Genomic DNA, 16,491 nt, shown 5'->3' on the forward strand with positions numbered 1-16,491 from the left:
ATACGATCCATCCTACTATCGAAATAAAATTTTTGAGCACTATGAACACTGCGATCTATCGTTCTAATTATGTTGCAATATCAACAATCTTACAATATTGACTTTAAAATTTAAAAAAAAATCTAATTTGGCTTATTGTTTTTTTTATATATATAAATAGAATAGCTTGCCAGAAGAAAAAATATAGCATACTATAATAATTTTCAGTTAAACCATTAAAATGGGTCATAGAAAGCAAAAACATTGTTTAAGTATTGGATATGAGCATTAGTGGTTCTTTAATGGAGTTGTAAATCACAGAAGTCGTCAAAGACAAGCTTAAAAAATGCTGGTCGCGGACACAGTTCTACAGAGGCGTAACTGTAAAAAACTAAGGGCAGGTCTTACTTGTTGTTTGCTGCATTGTGCAGAAGAGAAACTTGGAGGAGCATATTATTCTGGGCCTCTTTTTGGTATATGATATACAATGGTAGAACTTGTAGAAGTATTCTTCCTTTAGTTTGTCAATTTGTCATAAATGTGACCTGCATTGTAAAATTTTTTCATGGAAATTCTGTAGATGGACCTTCATCAATGACGTTTTTACATTTTGATGATTATTTCATTGCATAAAGAATAAAAACAAATTTCACCAGAACCGAAACTTGTATATTTAACAGAACAAACGACCTGAACAGCTCACTGATGAGAAGATTGATGTGCAACTGTGAGGGTATGACATTTTCTATACAGTACAATGTGAGACCATGTGTGCCATAAAGTAGGTCAATATGCTGCTAATTTAATATTTCACTTCGTGCAGTAGCTGTTCACCATTATTGTTTTGGTTTTTATATTGAAGCAGAACATGCTATGGAAGCAGATTATGAAAACAACCTGTTTATAAACAGGACAGCTGGATTACGTACGCATGGGCTGATTGTTTTTTTTTTTGCCCTGATTATGTCGTGGTGACTGGATTATGAACGCTGATAAAATTGCTGCAGGTTGTGATTGGCATTTTCGTCGAACTTTTGTGAATGAAACATTGACTAATTATTGTCACTAGGCATAGCGAAAAACACTCTTGACGTAATTCTTAGTCTAAACTCCTCTTGTGAGTGCATTTCGACATAATATACTTTGAAGTAACTAAATTTCACTAAACTTTTTGATTGTTAGAGGTGATGACGAATGATATAAAATCCGGATGGTAGCGATTATGCTTGTTCTATAAGTGAGGAATAACGTAAAAGTGTAGCTAGATAGATAAGTAGATAGATGTGCATATTTTATATACATTGCTAGCCTCACAAATATCGAGGGATATATCCTGTCTATTATTTCCAGGAGGGGCCATGGCTTACATGGAGAGTCCTAGAGTATTTAATGCTCATTTTGAGCTATGCAGACTTAATTAGGGCCTGCGCTCTACTAGACAACTCCTGGCAACATCCAATGGCTCCCAGTGGAAAGAATTGTAATTGTTGTCTAAAAGCAAAGCGATTTTTCTGGGCATGCCACTAATAAGAATATAAATAATATAAAAGTGTTGCACATAAGCCTGCTCTATTGTGTTGTTTTTATGTATTTTCTGACCTGTTTATATCAGAGCAAGCTGCTGGGAGGGCGCAGAATTCATTATAATTCGGGCAGAACATATACATGACTATAGGAAGATTAATATAATGGAATCTAAAAATAAAAAAAGAACTCCACTGTAAAATTAGCTCTATGATGAGGAGCTTATTATACATATGTATCGCAATTATCTAGCTGAAAACAGGCTAATAATATTGATTCTCCACAACTGTTTGTTATTAAGTTTGATTTGACATGTTACTTAGGACAAAAAATCAAAGTTTTTTAGGAATCTTGGAAAGCGGAAAAACTAAAATATCTAAAATACTGCTGCTGCACTGCAGGAATCGGGAAGAGTTGGACAATGCTGATGTAGAGAAAAAAAGTGGAAAGTCTTTTTGGATATCGTTACGCAAAGAAGATGCACCATTACTTTGGCGCCATTTCACATACTGCGCACATGATTTCGTGTCCTTCAGTGTTGGATGCGCGCACGTGATATCAAGCGGTTTTTATACATTGTACAATTATAAATTTAAAAAGGCAATTAATTTTAAGTTAAAGCCTCTAACTTATATAAACCTCTCGTATCTATAGTAAAATTATAAACAGAGAGCATCGTTAGGAAGCTAGACACATTTCAAAGCATTATATGTCTTAGATTTTTATTAATTTATATCTCATTTTCAAAGAGAGTAAAAGCTGGTACACGGCCCTGGGGTATCAAACGTCGTGCAGTTTCCATGAAAAATATGTAAACACAAACAAACAAGCCATGCCGCTTTAGGGAAATCCGAAATCTTTTTGTTCTGTGCTTTTAAATTTTGGGCTGTCAGTAGCTATTATACGTATATATGTATATTTATGTATATATTTTGGGCTGTTAGTAGCTATTATACGTATATATGTATATTTATTGCATATTAAACTTCTTACTACTCACCAATTTCTCGGAGCATGAATGATTTATATTATTTCTAGGACAGACAATGGGCAACTGGATGTGACAGCTAGCTCTCCCTGCGGGTTCTAGCTACAACCCTCCTTAAAATATTCTGAGACAAGTAATGTGGTAATTTTCGAAGTTCATAAGTTATTATTTGGCCTCTTTCTATCCTGGATTGACAAATTTAAACTTCTCAGGCTCAGTGGTGAGAGATTTTGTAGGTCAAAGAGGAGCTTTTTTAGCATCGTCATTCGTTGGTAGTACCTTCCATGGAAACAATAAGTGCATACCCATCTAAAGTTATCTTTTTACATTTCTACAGTTTCAAATTGTTTTCATTAATAATAGGTGAAATTATGTCACTCATTCATATGAGATGTTTTTGCAAGTGTTTGAGATTTTAATAAATGTTCATTATAACTGTATCAGAAAGGGTATCAGGACAAAAGTGCACAGGGAGAGGTGAGATCAGATGAGTAATTATGTGCGTACATATATATGTCCATTAGTGAAAAATATGTTAGGATATTAAAACAACATCATAAAGGAGAAAGAACATCAAAAAAATATTTGAAAATATATTACTTTAAGGTTACTGTAAAGGAAACAATTTTTTTTAGGTTTTTTTACAAAAAATTCATGACATACAGAAAAAAAATTCTCTTTCCAATGACATATTTTATATTCTATGAAAATATTTGGAGCATCCCTTTTTACTGGAAAAAGCCTTTTTAGACTTTTATCCTTCACACCTTTGAAAAAAAGGTGTGAAGGATATAACACATGAGTTGAGCATATTTTTTTGCAAACATTATGCGTAATATGGAACTCCGATATAAAAATATACATAATAATATTTTTTAGATAGTTCACCTTCACTATCGAATATAATTACAAATAATTTCATAACAACGGTATAGAAAAAAAAACCGGAAACCTTTTTGAATTTAGTTTATGCTGAATATAATGGTACGAAAACGAGAAGTCTGCGACTACGCGTACGGAAAAAGAAGCCATTTTAAAATGTATGGTGAAAAAAATTGGTGTGTGTTTATTTCATTATATTTTCTTTTTGGAAAATTACCATCTCATGAAAATAACACCATCAAAACAGTCTTTCATCAAGCATTCAGAAACAAAAAAACATAAAAAAATATAAAAGTATATATTGATAAATTATAAGAATTTTTCCGAGATTACTCATCAAGTGAGTTTTTTCCTTTACAGTAACCTTAAAAGTCTTGTTAATCTTTAAAACTGATTAAAACCCTTTAAACTCCCAAATATAATGTTGTTTGTCTCCCTGGGTGGTTGTCATTTGCATTTGAAAAGAAAATAACAACTATATACTTGTTAAAAAAACAAAAATTTAGAAGAAAATTATAAATAAAATAACCAGAAGCTTAATCATTGTAAAAATCAGAGGGATGTAAAACAATTTTCTTTAAACACTAACTCTTTAATATAATCCCAGCCTACAGACTGCACAAAATTTGGAAGTGGATGGTTTTCCCCATTTTCCCCATCATTTTGAAATGATCAAAAAAGTACTTTTGTCTCAATTAAGCAGATGATTGTATAGATTTTGTGTCTGTCACATTACAGACGATAGTGAACCAAGCTAGTCCCAATCAAGCTATTTTTAAAATATGTCTAGGCTCTTTTTTAAGATTTTTCATAGTTTGCAATCAGGGTGTACACTTTGTCAGGAATGTTAAAAACTTGGAAAATATGGCACGCACATGTACCAAACTTGTAAACATTTACAACTTGTTTATTGGATATATAATATGCACGTATGAAAAACTATATATATTGGAGTGAAAGTTAAGCAGCTGCGAAACAATAAATTACCTGTCATAACACATCTATCTATATACATAAGCTTAACACTTAGAGCAACTTTAGAATGTCATTGTTATTTCCACCAGTTTTTACTAGCAATCTGACATTGCCACTAATAAAAATATACTTTCTGCTCTGACTGTTGTATTAAACAATAGTTTGGCTGCTCTGTGTAATCTTTAGAAGGCCTTGTGTACAATTAGTTTTGTTCTGAACTTTGGATCACTACCTTGGGATTTTTTTAGCAGAAATTGAGAGGGTTTTTTCTGTAGCAGAAATTAAAACGATTTCTGTAGCTGATGGCCTGAAAAGAAATAGATCATAGTTATAAAAGATTTTTTTTTCACAAATTTTAATTATATACAGTCCATATTTTGTTAATTCTTTAGTAAAATTGCAGTAATATATACATTAAACCATCTATTGAAAAAGAAAGTATTTCAATGTCTCGTTCAAGTAATAATCTGTCAGAACTTGCCATCTCAGCTCGAAGGACTGAATCGTTAGATGCTTCTGAAATATCCCAACTTGTCACAAATCAAACTTATGACTTGTTTGGAAGAGTCCATATTGCGCACATTATGTAAGTATATACAGTATCATTTGAATGTAACTTCATCACGCTCACACAAGTTTTTAGCAGCTCCGTTGTTTTTTTAAATCCATTTGTTGAGAATTCTTGAATTTAGGAAAGTTTATGTCTTACATGTTAGTTATTGTTTCTACACAAAACATTTATGTTATATCTTGGTTTTATGTGCAATGTGTTGTGATATTTTGTTTTTTCTGTTTGCACCATTAACGTTTTATACACAAACGTAATATTCTACCCATTATTATTATTCTGTCAAATTATGTCAGAAGATTTTTGTAGAATTTTATTTATAAAGGCAGAAAATATCATTAAAAACTAATAGATACAATAAATTGATGCTTGATAATAAACCCTTTTGTGTTTTTTCTTCAGCAGCTATCTGCTGTAATATATTGTCTTAGGCAATTAACATACCAAAATTTCCTTATAACCTCCTGCCAAGTCTTTCTCGGTCTGCCTCTGGGTTTTGCCCCAGGGACTATCAAGTCAATTCAATCTTCCTATCTGGATAACATCTTTAATTCTACGGATACTTAGCCTTCTTCTTAGCTCATCTAAACTCTTTCTGTCCCTCAGACTGGCGTTACACATCCACCTAACCATTCTCATATCATTCCTTTCTAAACGATCAAGATCTTCCTGCTTCACTGCCCATGTCCCACTACCGTACAACATAACACTCCTTACACAGGCCTCATACAACCTACCTTTTAACTCAATTGACAAGACTCTGCTAGTCAACAAACAAAGTAACTCTCTGAACTTTTTCCAAGCAGAACCTATCCTGCAAGTAACACTTCTTCCAACGCCCCCTTCACTGCCCAACATATCACCTAAGTAACAGAAGTTCTCAACTATCTCAACTATCTAACCAGCCACTGTTGTACATCATTGAAGCTGGAAATACTTTATTCTCTATAATCTCACCTTTGCAACGCTTGCATACAAACTGAATGTCAGCTCTTAACCTTCCACTAATACTACTGCACTTCTTATGTACCCAATGCTTGCAAGTCTGACAAAAAATTGAGTTACTACTAACCCCTTTCCTGCAAACTCCACAAGGCCACTTTCCAACTACAAGGTCACACTTGGCTGCAATGCTACTAATCTTCCATCGACTCTGCTATGAGAACCAAATCATCTGCATACAATAACTCCCATGGACAACCTGTTCTGAACTCCATCGACAGCGCTTCAAACACTAGAACAAACAACAAAGGACTAAGTACAAAACCCTGATGTTGGCTATTATAAGCATCAGCTCAACATTCATTTTCCATGGTAGCATCGATTAAATAGGGCATATTAATCATCTATTGATCTGATCCATAGACTGTTAAAAAGCTTGAATTCCTCTAGATCAAGTCCTTATTACCTCCTACCAAGTTTTTATTGGTTTACCTCTGGGTTTTACCCTAGGAACTATCAAGTCTCTACACTTTCTTACCCAATTATCTTCCTTCATCCTTTCCTAGTACTCTGACCAACTTGCCAATATAAATGCAGAGGTAAACATGCCTATATCTATAAGAACAAAGTACCCAATCACGCACCCAAAGCTTCCATAATGTTTGCGTTAGTGATTCTGAAATATAAAAATTCAGGAAAAAAAATCGGAAAGGTGAAGTAAAAAAATTCCTTTGCCTCTGTACACCAGTCATTAATTAAACTTTGTTACTACTTGTGGAATAAGCAATATTTATATGTAAATTTAATTACAAAATTCTATTGTATTCTTTTTTTAGTCTTTTTGTTTAAAGCTGTTACACAATAAAGTTTTCGCTTAAATTTTGATGAAAGGGGAACTGTGATTGCAGAATATAAAAAAACATTAATATTCGTCTTTCATAGACAAAGAAGTGAGAACTGAGACACTTGCCAGTTCAAGCGCTCCGTTATTGTGTTTGGGGTACCTAAGTTTAAACATTGCCTTTTGTATCAAACTTGAAAAAAAATATGAACAGCTCAGCCAAGCATAAAAAGAAATGTAACCATATCCAAAGATATTGTGATAATAGTTATGCCATTGGAAGACTGCATACCATTATGTTTTCCTCCTGTTAAGGCCTTTGTTTAACTTATTAAAAACACTGGAAAATGACTCAGCAAAAAAGCTGAGCGCTGCTTAGGCAATTTTGATTTGGATCAGTAATTTCTTGCCAAATTTCTTTTTGCTTAATTGCAAGGACTACAACTCAATTTTCTTATCTGGCTAAATTTAATGATATGAATACTTAGCCTGCTTCTTAGCTCATCTGAATTCTTTCTGTCTTTTAAACTGTTGTTACACATCCACTTAACCATTCTCCTTTCATTCCTTTGCTAAACAGTCAAGATCTTCCTGCTTTACTGCCCATCTCACAACCGTACAACATAACACTTTTTATACTGGCCTCATACAACCTACTTTATATGATAAGACTTTGCTAGTTAAGAAAGCTACTCTATATTTTTTTTCTAAGCAGAACATATTCTTCTTCTAACACCCTTCCAACACCCTACCTGTCATATCTCCTAAGTGACAAGTTCTCAACTATCTTGAATGACTCATTGTTATATTTAGCAATTTTGTTGTCTAAAATCTCACTATTGCAATTGCATACAAACTATATCAGCTCTTAACTACCTGCAATACCACTGCATTTCTTATGTAAGTGTGACAAAAAATTGAATTACTAATCTCTTTCCTGCAACCACAAGGCCTTGCTGTACATACACCGAATTATCTTAACCAGCCACTCCTTCACACCTAATTTTCTTATAATCCAACAAAAAACTTTATGTGGCACACTATCAAAATCTTTCTTTAAGTCTACAAAAGTGATTAAAGATTCTGTCTCTTACCTAAATGTTTTCCTAAAGCTGTCTGAGTAAAAATATTGCATCAACAACAAAATCAAATTGCATCCTATCTGTATTAATTATTATTTTCAGTCATTTATCAATCCCCCTTTTAATAACTTTTATTACTTGATGAACCAACTTTAATTTTATACAAATACCTCCGTCTAAGGCATCACCCTTACTCTTGAAACAATTGACTATCACTTGTGATAACACCATCCTCGACAGCCCTCAAAATTAGTGTCGGCAATCACAATTGCTGGCCCGGGTTCATTTCGCGACAGCAAAAAGCTGTTGAGGCTGTTCAGATTCACTTGTTTGATGTGTTGTCCGACTTTCTGACTAAACAGCCTACTAATGTAATTGTCTATTGTTGCTTCACTCTATTGCGTCAAAATTATTGCCGAGCGATTGCCACTGGAAACAACTATGTTTTTCGGGCTGTGCTATAATTTTTTTGGTAAGATTTGTAATAAGCCCAACTTTAAATTAAATTAGAAAATACATCCCTATAAAGGGAAAATCCCTATACAACAGCTAGAACTGGATACAGGAGAAGAATATTAGTAACCAGTGGACGAGTAATAGTGTGCTGTACACTTGATTGATCTTACTCCTCTCAACTACAGCAAGAGCGAAGTTGTCAAAAAAAAAAATAGATGTACAGAACTGATGAAACAAATGAAAGGAACAATTTAAATTACAATCGTCAACAAGGCTTTTTAAATCTTCCCCAGTTTTCTAAATTATCACAGCACTTACCTAATGCATTTTGTTTACCAGCTGGAACAGAATTGGTAAGTGTACATTGTTAACACAGAGAGTCAACTTAGGACTACGTTATAATCACGTACAACTGATACAAAGGTGTTCCTATATGACTTTTACCCATAACATCTATCAAAATGATACATCCGTCAAAGCAATAAGTCCATATGTACAGAATTGCTAAAACAAAAATAATCCCCTCCTGCTACAATAAAGTTTCATCCGATATACAAAGTGGAACTTATACATACAATTCATTAGTCAGTTTTCTAAAAGACAAACCAATGAAGGAAAATTTCTTAAGTTTATATATTCTTCATATCACTTAATTGCCAGTCAATGAGGATAAAACCATCCTTTATAATCTGATTGGCAAGACTTGTAATAAGCCCAACTTCGGCATATCCAGATGCTTTCACAAACTCTGCAACAACATTTGACTCTCCTGCAGCCTCGCCAATATTCATTTTCTTAATAGCCCCCACAATCCACTCTGTCTTGATCTGCACAGCTGCCCCCTCTACTGCATCATTATCAGGAAAAGTATCCTCTTTCCAATCAAACTTAGCAACCTCTGATCTCTTCCAAGCTAACTTTAATCCTGCTCTGTACTAGCCAAGACATCTCTGTATACACTTCTCACCTACAACAATTTGATTAGTCTTCTATCTTAAACACCTTGTTACACTGGCCTTCTCTTCTCAACACGTAAGAAATGCACCATAAATAATTTTTTTTAAACAATTATCTATCAAAATCCCACAAAATGTAATTCGTTTTCTATCTTCAAAAAATCTGCCCACAGAAATTAGATATTTAAGGTAATTATTTTTTCCTAGTTTTTGCCAGCCTAGAAAGGAAATGTTTTAACTCCACATATGTACATATTACCTTTCTTTTTAACTGATTTACAAAATTGCATTAAAATAAGGTAAATCAAACCTCTTGGAAATGGCTGTTTAGATCTGATCTTTTAGCAAAAGGTGTAATTTAAATTTTGTTCACATCTTGTTTCTTTCCACTAGTTCTTAAAATGCTGCTTTCTTGAAATTTTTTGTTCCTGACGTCTTTAATGACATCTGTTAGCAAAATGTATTGTTGAGTCACATTTCTGACACCTCCTGATTTTGCAATCTCTGTCAACAGGATTCATTTAAAAACGTCTGGTCCAATTCATGTTCTCTTTATATATTTTCTGTGCATTTCCATACACAATACAATACTTCACAAAAAAACCCTTCTTTAACCAAGGAACAGTTCCTGTAAGTGTGAAAACGCATGCGCACGCCTTGGCACATGCCTAAATCGTTCCAGGCGTGTGATTAATGGAATAAGCTACATTTTATCATGGATTTAATTGTAGATAATTTCTTCATTTGACAAAATAATTGGAAACCATAGCAAGTCCCAATTTAATGGATTTTTTTTTGCCTGTAAAAACGAAACCCACGGGCGGTATAAATTTTTTTCTGTAAAAATTTTGTTAAAGTGTAGCTGAACTTTCTGAATGAACTTTAAAGTTTTAAGCCACGTGGATAAAGATTTTTTTTAATTTGAAAACAAAGCATATTTTGCCTATTTGCCTGTGATGACCTGAAAAATACCTGAAAAATGATGACCTGAAAAATAAACAAATATAAAAATGAAAGTATAGTCATGCATACTATTTCGGACATGTAGAAAAGGAAGTTAAGATTGAGAGAGTCGCTATACCAGTAGACGCTCGAGCATCGTGTTGGGGTTCACGATTTAAAACGTCTCCCACTTTTCTACCGCAAAATGAATGTACAACAAAAATAACCTCAGAGCCCGTATCACAGGCGCAACATTCTTTTCAAGTAACGCGTGCGTTTTACATCGCACGCGTTGCTTGATTTACATGTGTGAATCATCGCATACCTACTCAAATATTCCTGAAAAAGACTGGATAAAGTGAAAATCATAATAATAATGAAACCTTTTCTATGAATTTCTTATACTTGCAGTAGTAACATTGAGAGCAATCACTGCATTGTCTGATAATGTTACCACAATAGCAAAAACTCAAATCGTTAACTTTGTAAGGTCATTAATACTGTGTCCCTTAAAATACTTCTCTTTAGTTAAGATGATTTCATAATAGACAAGCTTTTCATCAATGTTTTTCATCTTTTCATCTTTTGCTAATGCCGTATGCTATATGTGCTAAGCAAATATTATGTGAGTCTGACTTGACAAGAGACTCGTAAAAGGTCTTAGCGAAATTTTGATCAGAAGTATAAAACTTTTGGTTCCTTTTATCTGATTGATTAATCAGCACAAAATAATATGGTTGATGGTATTACATTTTTTGTTCACTAAAAACATTTTAAGCAAAAAACAATGGATTTAACTTTAATTTAACAATTGCATAACTGTACAAAAATTGTTCTAAACTGTTCTTTTTAATTCACATCAATCTCTGTAATAATATTCAGACTATATGTCTACTTCTAATGGAGCCCAAAATAAAACGTTTGATATGCTAAATGGAAAATAAAGTTACCATGGGATCATGTCAGCATGTTAATTAATACAGTTTGGGGTGAATACTGTAACCAAGATTAGTGAAATCATTTCATTGCACGCATCACTTTCATACAAATATATATCTTAACAACCTGGATTCGAATTAGCAGGTTACAATTCATAATTTGTAAATCGAAATATCATCCTTGTAAATTATTCTACAAAAAAATGCCAAAATTGCAATTCCCATTTTTTTTATTAATTGATTGTATAACATCTATATTATAATACCCGCATACGTCTGTCCGTCTGTCTGTAACGCAAAATGGTAGCTTAGCTGCACAGTTAGCGAGACGCACGCAATGCGGTATAAAAAGGAAGGGCGAACCCGTGAATTTTTCCACGGGCTAACGACTAGTATTTCTATAATGGTTTATGTAGCAAAATAACTATTAACAAGGGATCAATGGAAAGTGGCCTACAGTGCTCTCGCACCACAGCTACAAAGAGATTTTCTTCTCTATAGTCAACAAATCTTCGCAAACTGACTGTATAACTTTAATACCAATCCTAACAGCCATTGTCAAAGTTAATTTCGTTTTCCAAACATACCCTGTTTTACATTTTCTGGCATATACACTAGATTAATTACTGTCTGTGATGGCGTATTTCGAAAAGTCAATTTTTGATGAACCTTTTACAGTTAAAAACAAAAATATTTACTTCTCTAGACTTTTACCATGATAAACAAGAACAGGAAAAATAGAAATGTTTTCACAATGTGACAATATTGCGTCCATGTATAAAAAAGCATAACACAACAATCTAAAACAGTTCTTGATAAACATTTCATCAATAACGCAACATCAGAAAATAAATATATTAAGGCAAAGAAAAATGTGTGAAGCTAAGTAGTAAGTCATATCTAGCTGTATTATATGCATATAAGGAATATTATAAATTGATTAAACTATTTTAGAGAGAAGGCCAACTTAGCAGTGACACTTACTGACGACACAAATGCAGTTGTAGGACATGCAGCATTTTACGATCAACCTAACTGGAATGTTTCAAATGACAGGCATTGGATGTGTTGGCTAAAAGAGAATTTTAATATCACGACATGTGATGTATGTACAATATATTTTTGATTATTATTATTTACTTTATTATTATTTTTTGTTTCTAACATCAAAAAGGTCAGTAGAATTAGCCAGTTGCTTTTATAAATATGGTGATGATGATAATTAAGTCCATGGCAAAATTAATTTACTCCAAATTGATAGATTTGAGATACTTATTTTTAAGTTGCGGATCTAACTGCATAACTTAGACCCTAAGTTTTAAAACCATTTTAAGCATTGACAAGTGAACTTTAACAAGTTTAAAGTCTGTGGGTCTAATATAAAAAGACCGTAAATCATTAATTGTGAGTAGGGTCTCTTAGACTAAGCATTTATTTCAATAATTATTTAAACATGATTGTAGAAGTGCTCCAGATTTACAAGAAGAATAACGTTTTATATCTGAATATATTTCCTAGATTATTACCTGGTTAATGCTTGTGGAAAGAATGATTTCCAAAATACTAAAAAAAAATTCACAGATAAACTCTTTTACTTAGTCTGCAGAAAAACAAGTCTGTAGATACAGCTGCATTTGCAGTTGGAGCAAGTATACATATTTAGTCGTAATTTTAATTGGTAATAGAAAAAACTTTGTATTAGCAAAACATGTTGTGCACTTTAATTCCATGTATCTGCTCATCCATTTGAAAATAGTTGTCAAAACCTTCCATCAGATAAAACTTTAGCGTCCACATCAAAATAAACAATAAGCCCATGATTATTCAGTGTGTATAAGCAAGTGTGATTGGTTCATTCTTGTCCTGGAGTCTTTGGTTAATTAGTCTGAAAAATTTAAGATACACATAGAATTGTGTATTTATAGATTGCATTGGATTACAACAATGTCATTTTTGATTTATTATTTTTTTCAAGTCCTATTTTTGTTCATATTGCAATTCCACCTTTTCTTGAGTAATTAACCTTCAAATAAATAAAAATATGTATTTACTTATACTCCTTTTATTGAAGTAGTTTGATCTATCATCTGTCTATAGAATGTATTTTTTAGCAAAAACGAGCTTTTTTTGCATACAATCTGGAAATGTTTTTAAAAATTTGATACAAACCTTGCAGAAAATATACTTAGTAACATTCATGGTTAAAATACAGCCAAAACCACAAAAGAGCTAAAAGTATGGTGACTTTTCAGCAAGAAAAAGGAGAAAACTGAGTATTTTTGCTGCTATGCAACTGATATATTATTGATATTATCAGCCTTATCAAGATGCATTGAATTTAAAGAAAATTTAATTTATTTACTAGTAATTTAAGATACTGGTTACCAGTTTTATTGATGATTCTATTATTTTATATACTGGTATAAAATTGATACCTAAAAACCATGGCATAAATTTTGTTAAAATTTTATATGATTATATTTATTGACATACAAAACTTTGATAGGACCCTTAACCTTCTTAACTCCCCCAAAAGAGTGTCATGGTGCTCATTCAAGTATATTGTATTTTTGTAGCCTGTTAACAGTCTGTTTATGCATTACTATGTAAGCAAAGAAGAATATTCAGAAGGCGTCATAAACGAAATTATAAGGTAAAATATATTTATTGGATCATTTTTCATTCATTTTCTGATTTTTTGATTGATTTATTTTACGTTAATTACAAAACAGCTTTTTTCTTTGTGACATTAAATATATACTTATGGTGATTGTTTTTAACTAGTGTCACATGAAACAGGAATTAAAAAAATTAACCATTTTTATTATTTTTTTAGAACTATATTTTATGCTGTTCCTTTGTTGCATTTTGTGATTCTTATTGCGCCTGTTTCATTAAATATTGGTAAGTGTGTGCAATAAGAGTCTATGCAAACATATATTGGCAAGTTTTTGTTTGTTTTGTGATGATGTTTTTAAGAATGTGTTAGTAATTTAGGAATTACTTTAAAAGTAATACACATGTTTTTAAGCATACAGTTTACACAGAGGAAAATCAGTGGTAAACATGTTCTCACTCCCATGTTTGTAATACAGAAAATAAGACCATATATAGAATGTTTCAGCTTTGAATTCCATTTTTTATTAATAATATTAAAGTCAAGGTGAAAAGTAAATATCCTATCATTTATGTTCAGCACAAAAAAATTAATAATGAAATTCTGGTTATGCACTTGTGTGTGTTATCTGACAAATGCTGAAGAGCAGGCTATGTATTCCTTTGAAATATGGCAGATACATGAAAATAAAATCACCTTTATCCTTTAGACAAATCCATTTCAACTGTCTTTGAACCAATCGAGAGAACATCGGATTACAATGCAGACCACCAAGCATATGTATGTCACAGACATAACCATTGTCCTGTGTTACATATAAGGGAAGCTAGGTAAGTTGTCATTTCACTGCTTTCACATGTATGTTTAAGTTCCTAATTTTTTCAACATTTTGGTTCCAGAAGAATATTTATAAACATATTTTAAAAACGCTAATTATCAACTAGTTTCAAGTTTAGTCAAGTAAGGTCTTAAGATTTTAAAAACATGATAGTGTGTTAATCACTATTTTAATTTGTATTTTTGATGAAAAATTAGAAGGCAAGTAGCACTTGTCTCCACGTCGCTTATAGTATACCAATTCACCATTGTAAAAATCTTTGCTGGTAGATGTCCGTGTTTGATGACTGAGTTCTTGTTTAATTCTCCTTGAGAATTCACTTTCAATGAATGCTTTGCGAGCAGCATGCAGGACATTCAGATGATTCTCAATTAATTGACTGGGTGTAACTGTTTGAAGACCAGGAGGCATGGCTGTAAGCACAGATGGGAGATTTGGATTGCGTCCAAATATAAGCTGATTGGGACTGAATCCATGGTTATTATGCAATGCATTCTTGGCACAAGTGGCCCATGTAAGTGCATTTTCAACATAACAACTAGTGTTGTCGACAATTTTCAAAATCATATTTTCCAGTATGGCATTATGACGCTCACATACACCATTTGACCATTTGACCATGGAGCTTCTGCTGCTGTTATATAAACTCTTGTGTTTAACAGTTCTGCTACATCTCTTAAGAGCTCATTGTTGAAATCCCCTCCATTGTCTGAAAAAATCGAGTTTGGTGTTCCAGAAATAGCAGCCCAGTGTTTGAGAATTGCGTCTACGATAATTTCCTTATTCTTGGATTTGATAATTGTTGATGCACTGTATCTAGAGAACACATCAATCATATGAAGTATGGTTAACTTTTTATGATTAACTGTCAGGAATTTTAGGTCAATGGCAAGGCATCCATTGACATCTGAGGGCATTGGTAGTGAGACAATTAGCCTCGATTGAGCCCTTGTATATCTACTGCATGTGTCACAAGAGTTAGTAACATTGTCAATTTACAGAAATAATTCTTTATCTTCAACATTTGCATCTTGGAGAAAACTTTTCAGTTTGCTGCTGTCTTTAGGATGTCCAAACTGCTTGTAAAGCTTTGTAGCTATTTTGCATTTTTCCTCAGGTGATTTTACAGTGAGATCGTTGACTTTGAATATAACTCCAATGGCATTCTCACCCTGAGATGTTTTGTTAATAGCAACATGTTGTAATATATAGTAATGGCCATTTGACGTGTGTTGTAAAGGAATGACTATTCCAAACATAGTGATTTTATCATTAACAAAGTCAAGTTGGCTATTAGCTGCTGTCAGACTCTGTTTTGATAACAAAAACAGTAATTCACAATCGACAACATCAATAAGAATATGGGCTTGCCTTCCAGCCATATTAACAGGGATATTAATTTGTTTAACAGAGGGGAAGCTTCCACCTGGCCCAAATTTAAAGGACTTGTTACTCTTACTTTCAGCTAAAGCTATCCCTTCTGGCAAAGTGTATATGTAACAGTCAAGCTAATTTTTACCACAAACTGTTGATGAACATCCTTAGTCTATTAAAGCACATTTCAAAGACTTTGCTTCCTTTATTCATGAAATACATTATAGATTTGCAATGGTGACATTGCAATGGATGACCGTCAGGACCATTAGAATTGTACTGGCTTCTTCTAGCACTGAAATATTTACCACCTCTGCCACGTCCACAAGTGTTCCAATTGTTAAAACGTCGTCTGTCAAATTTTTGACCATATAATACTTTGTGCCCAACACCAATATCAATACTGTCTGTGCTACTTTCACTTTGAGTATATTGATCATAAATGGCATTTATCTGTTTTTTCATAGAGTCATATGTGAGGGAAGAACTGTAGCACGTGTTAGTTCACGTGTAGCTTTCAGTAAATCTCTATTTTTCAGTAGTTGATATGCAAGAACTGCAGTTCGTAACTCAATTTTGAAACTCTTAA

At 32.8% G+C, this 16,491-nt stretch overlaps 1 protein-coding gene across 2 annotated transcripts in view; it reads left to right on the forward strand.

The window, feature by feature from the left end:
* The first annotated feature begins 4,741 nt into the window (after positions 1-4,741).
* LOC130640741 (cilia- and flagella-associated protein 61-like) overlaps positions 4,742-16,491 on the forward strand; it is a 41,949-nt gene continuing 30,199 nt past the window's right edge. For both annotated transcript variants that reach the window (XM_057447269.1, XM_057447270.1), the window contains exons 1-5: positions 4,742-4,934; positions 12,028-12,178; positions 13,650-13,726; positions 13,910-13,977; positions 14,400-14,520. In XM_057447269.1, the coding sequence (XP_057303252.1) occupies positions 4,795-4,934; positions 12,028-12,178; positions 13,650-13,726; positions 13,910-13,977; positions 14,400-14,520 (557 nt within the window). In that variant the 5' untranslated portion in view covers positions 4,742-4,794. The remainder of the gene's footprint in view (positions 4,935-12,027; positions 12,179-13,649; positions 13,727-13,909; positions 13,978-14,399; positions 14,521-16,491) is intronic.

The sequence above is a fragment of the Hydractinia symbiolongicarpus genome, chromosome 4 (genome assembly GCF_029227915.1).
Source record: "Hydractinia symbiolongicarpus strain clone_291-10 chromosome 4, HSymV2.1, whole genome shotgun sequence".
NCBI classification, from domain to species: domain Eukaryota; kingdom Metazoa; phylum Cnidaria; class Hydrozoa; order Anthoathecata; family Hydractiniidae; genus Hydractinia; species Hydractinia symbiolongicarpus.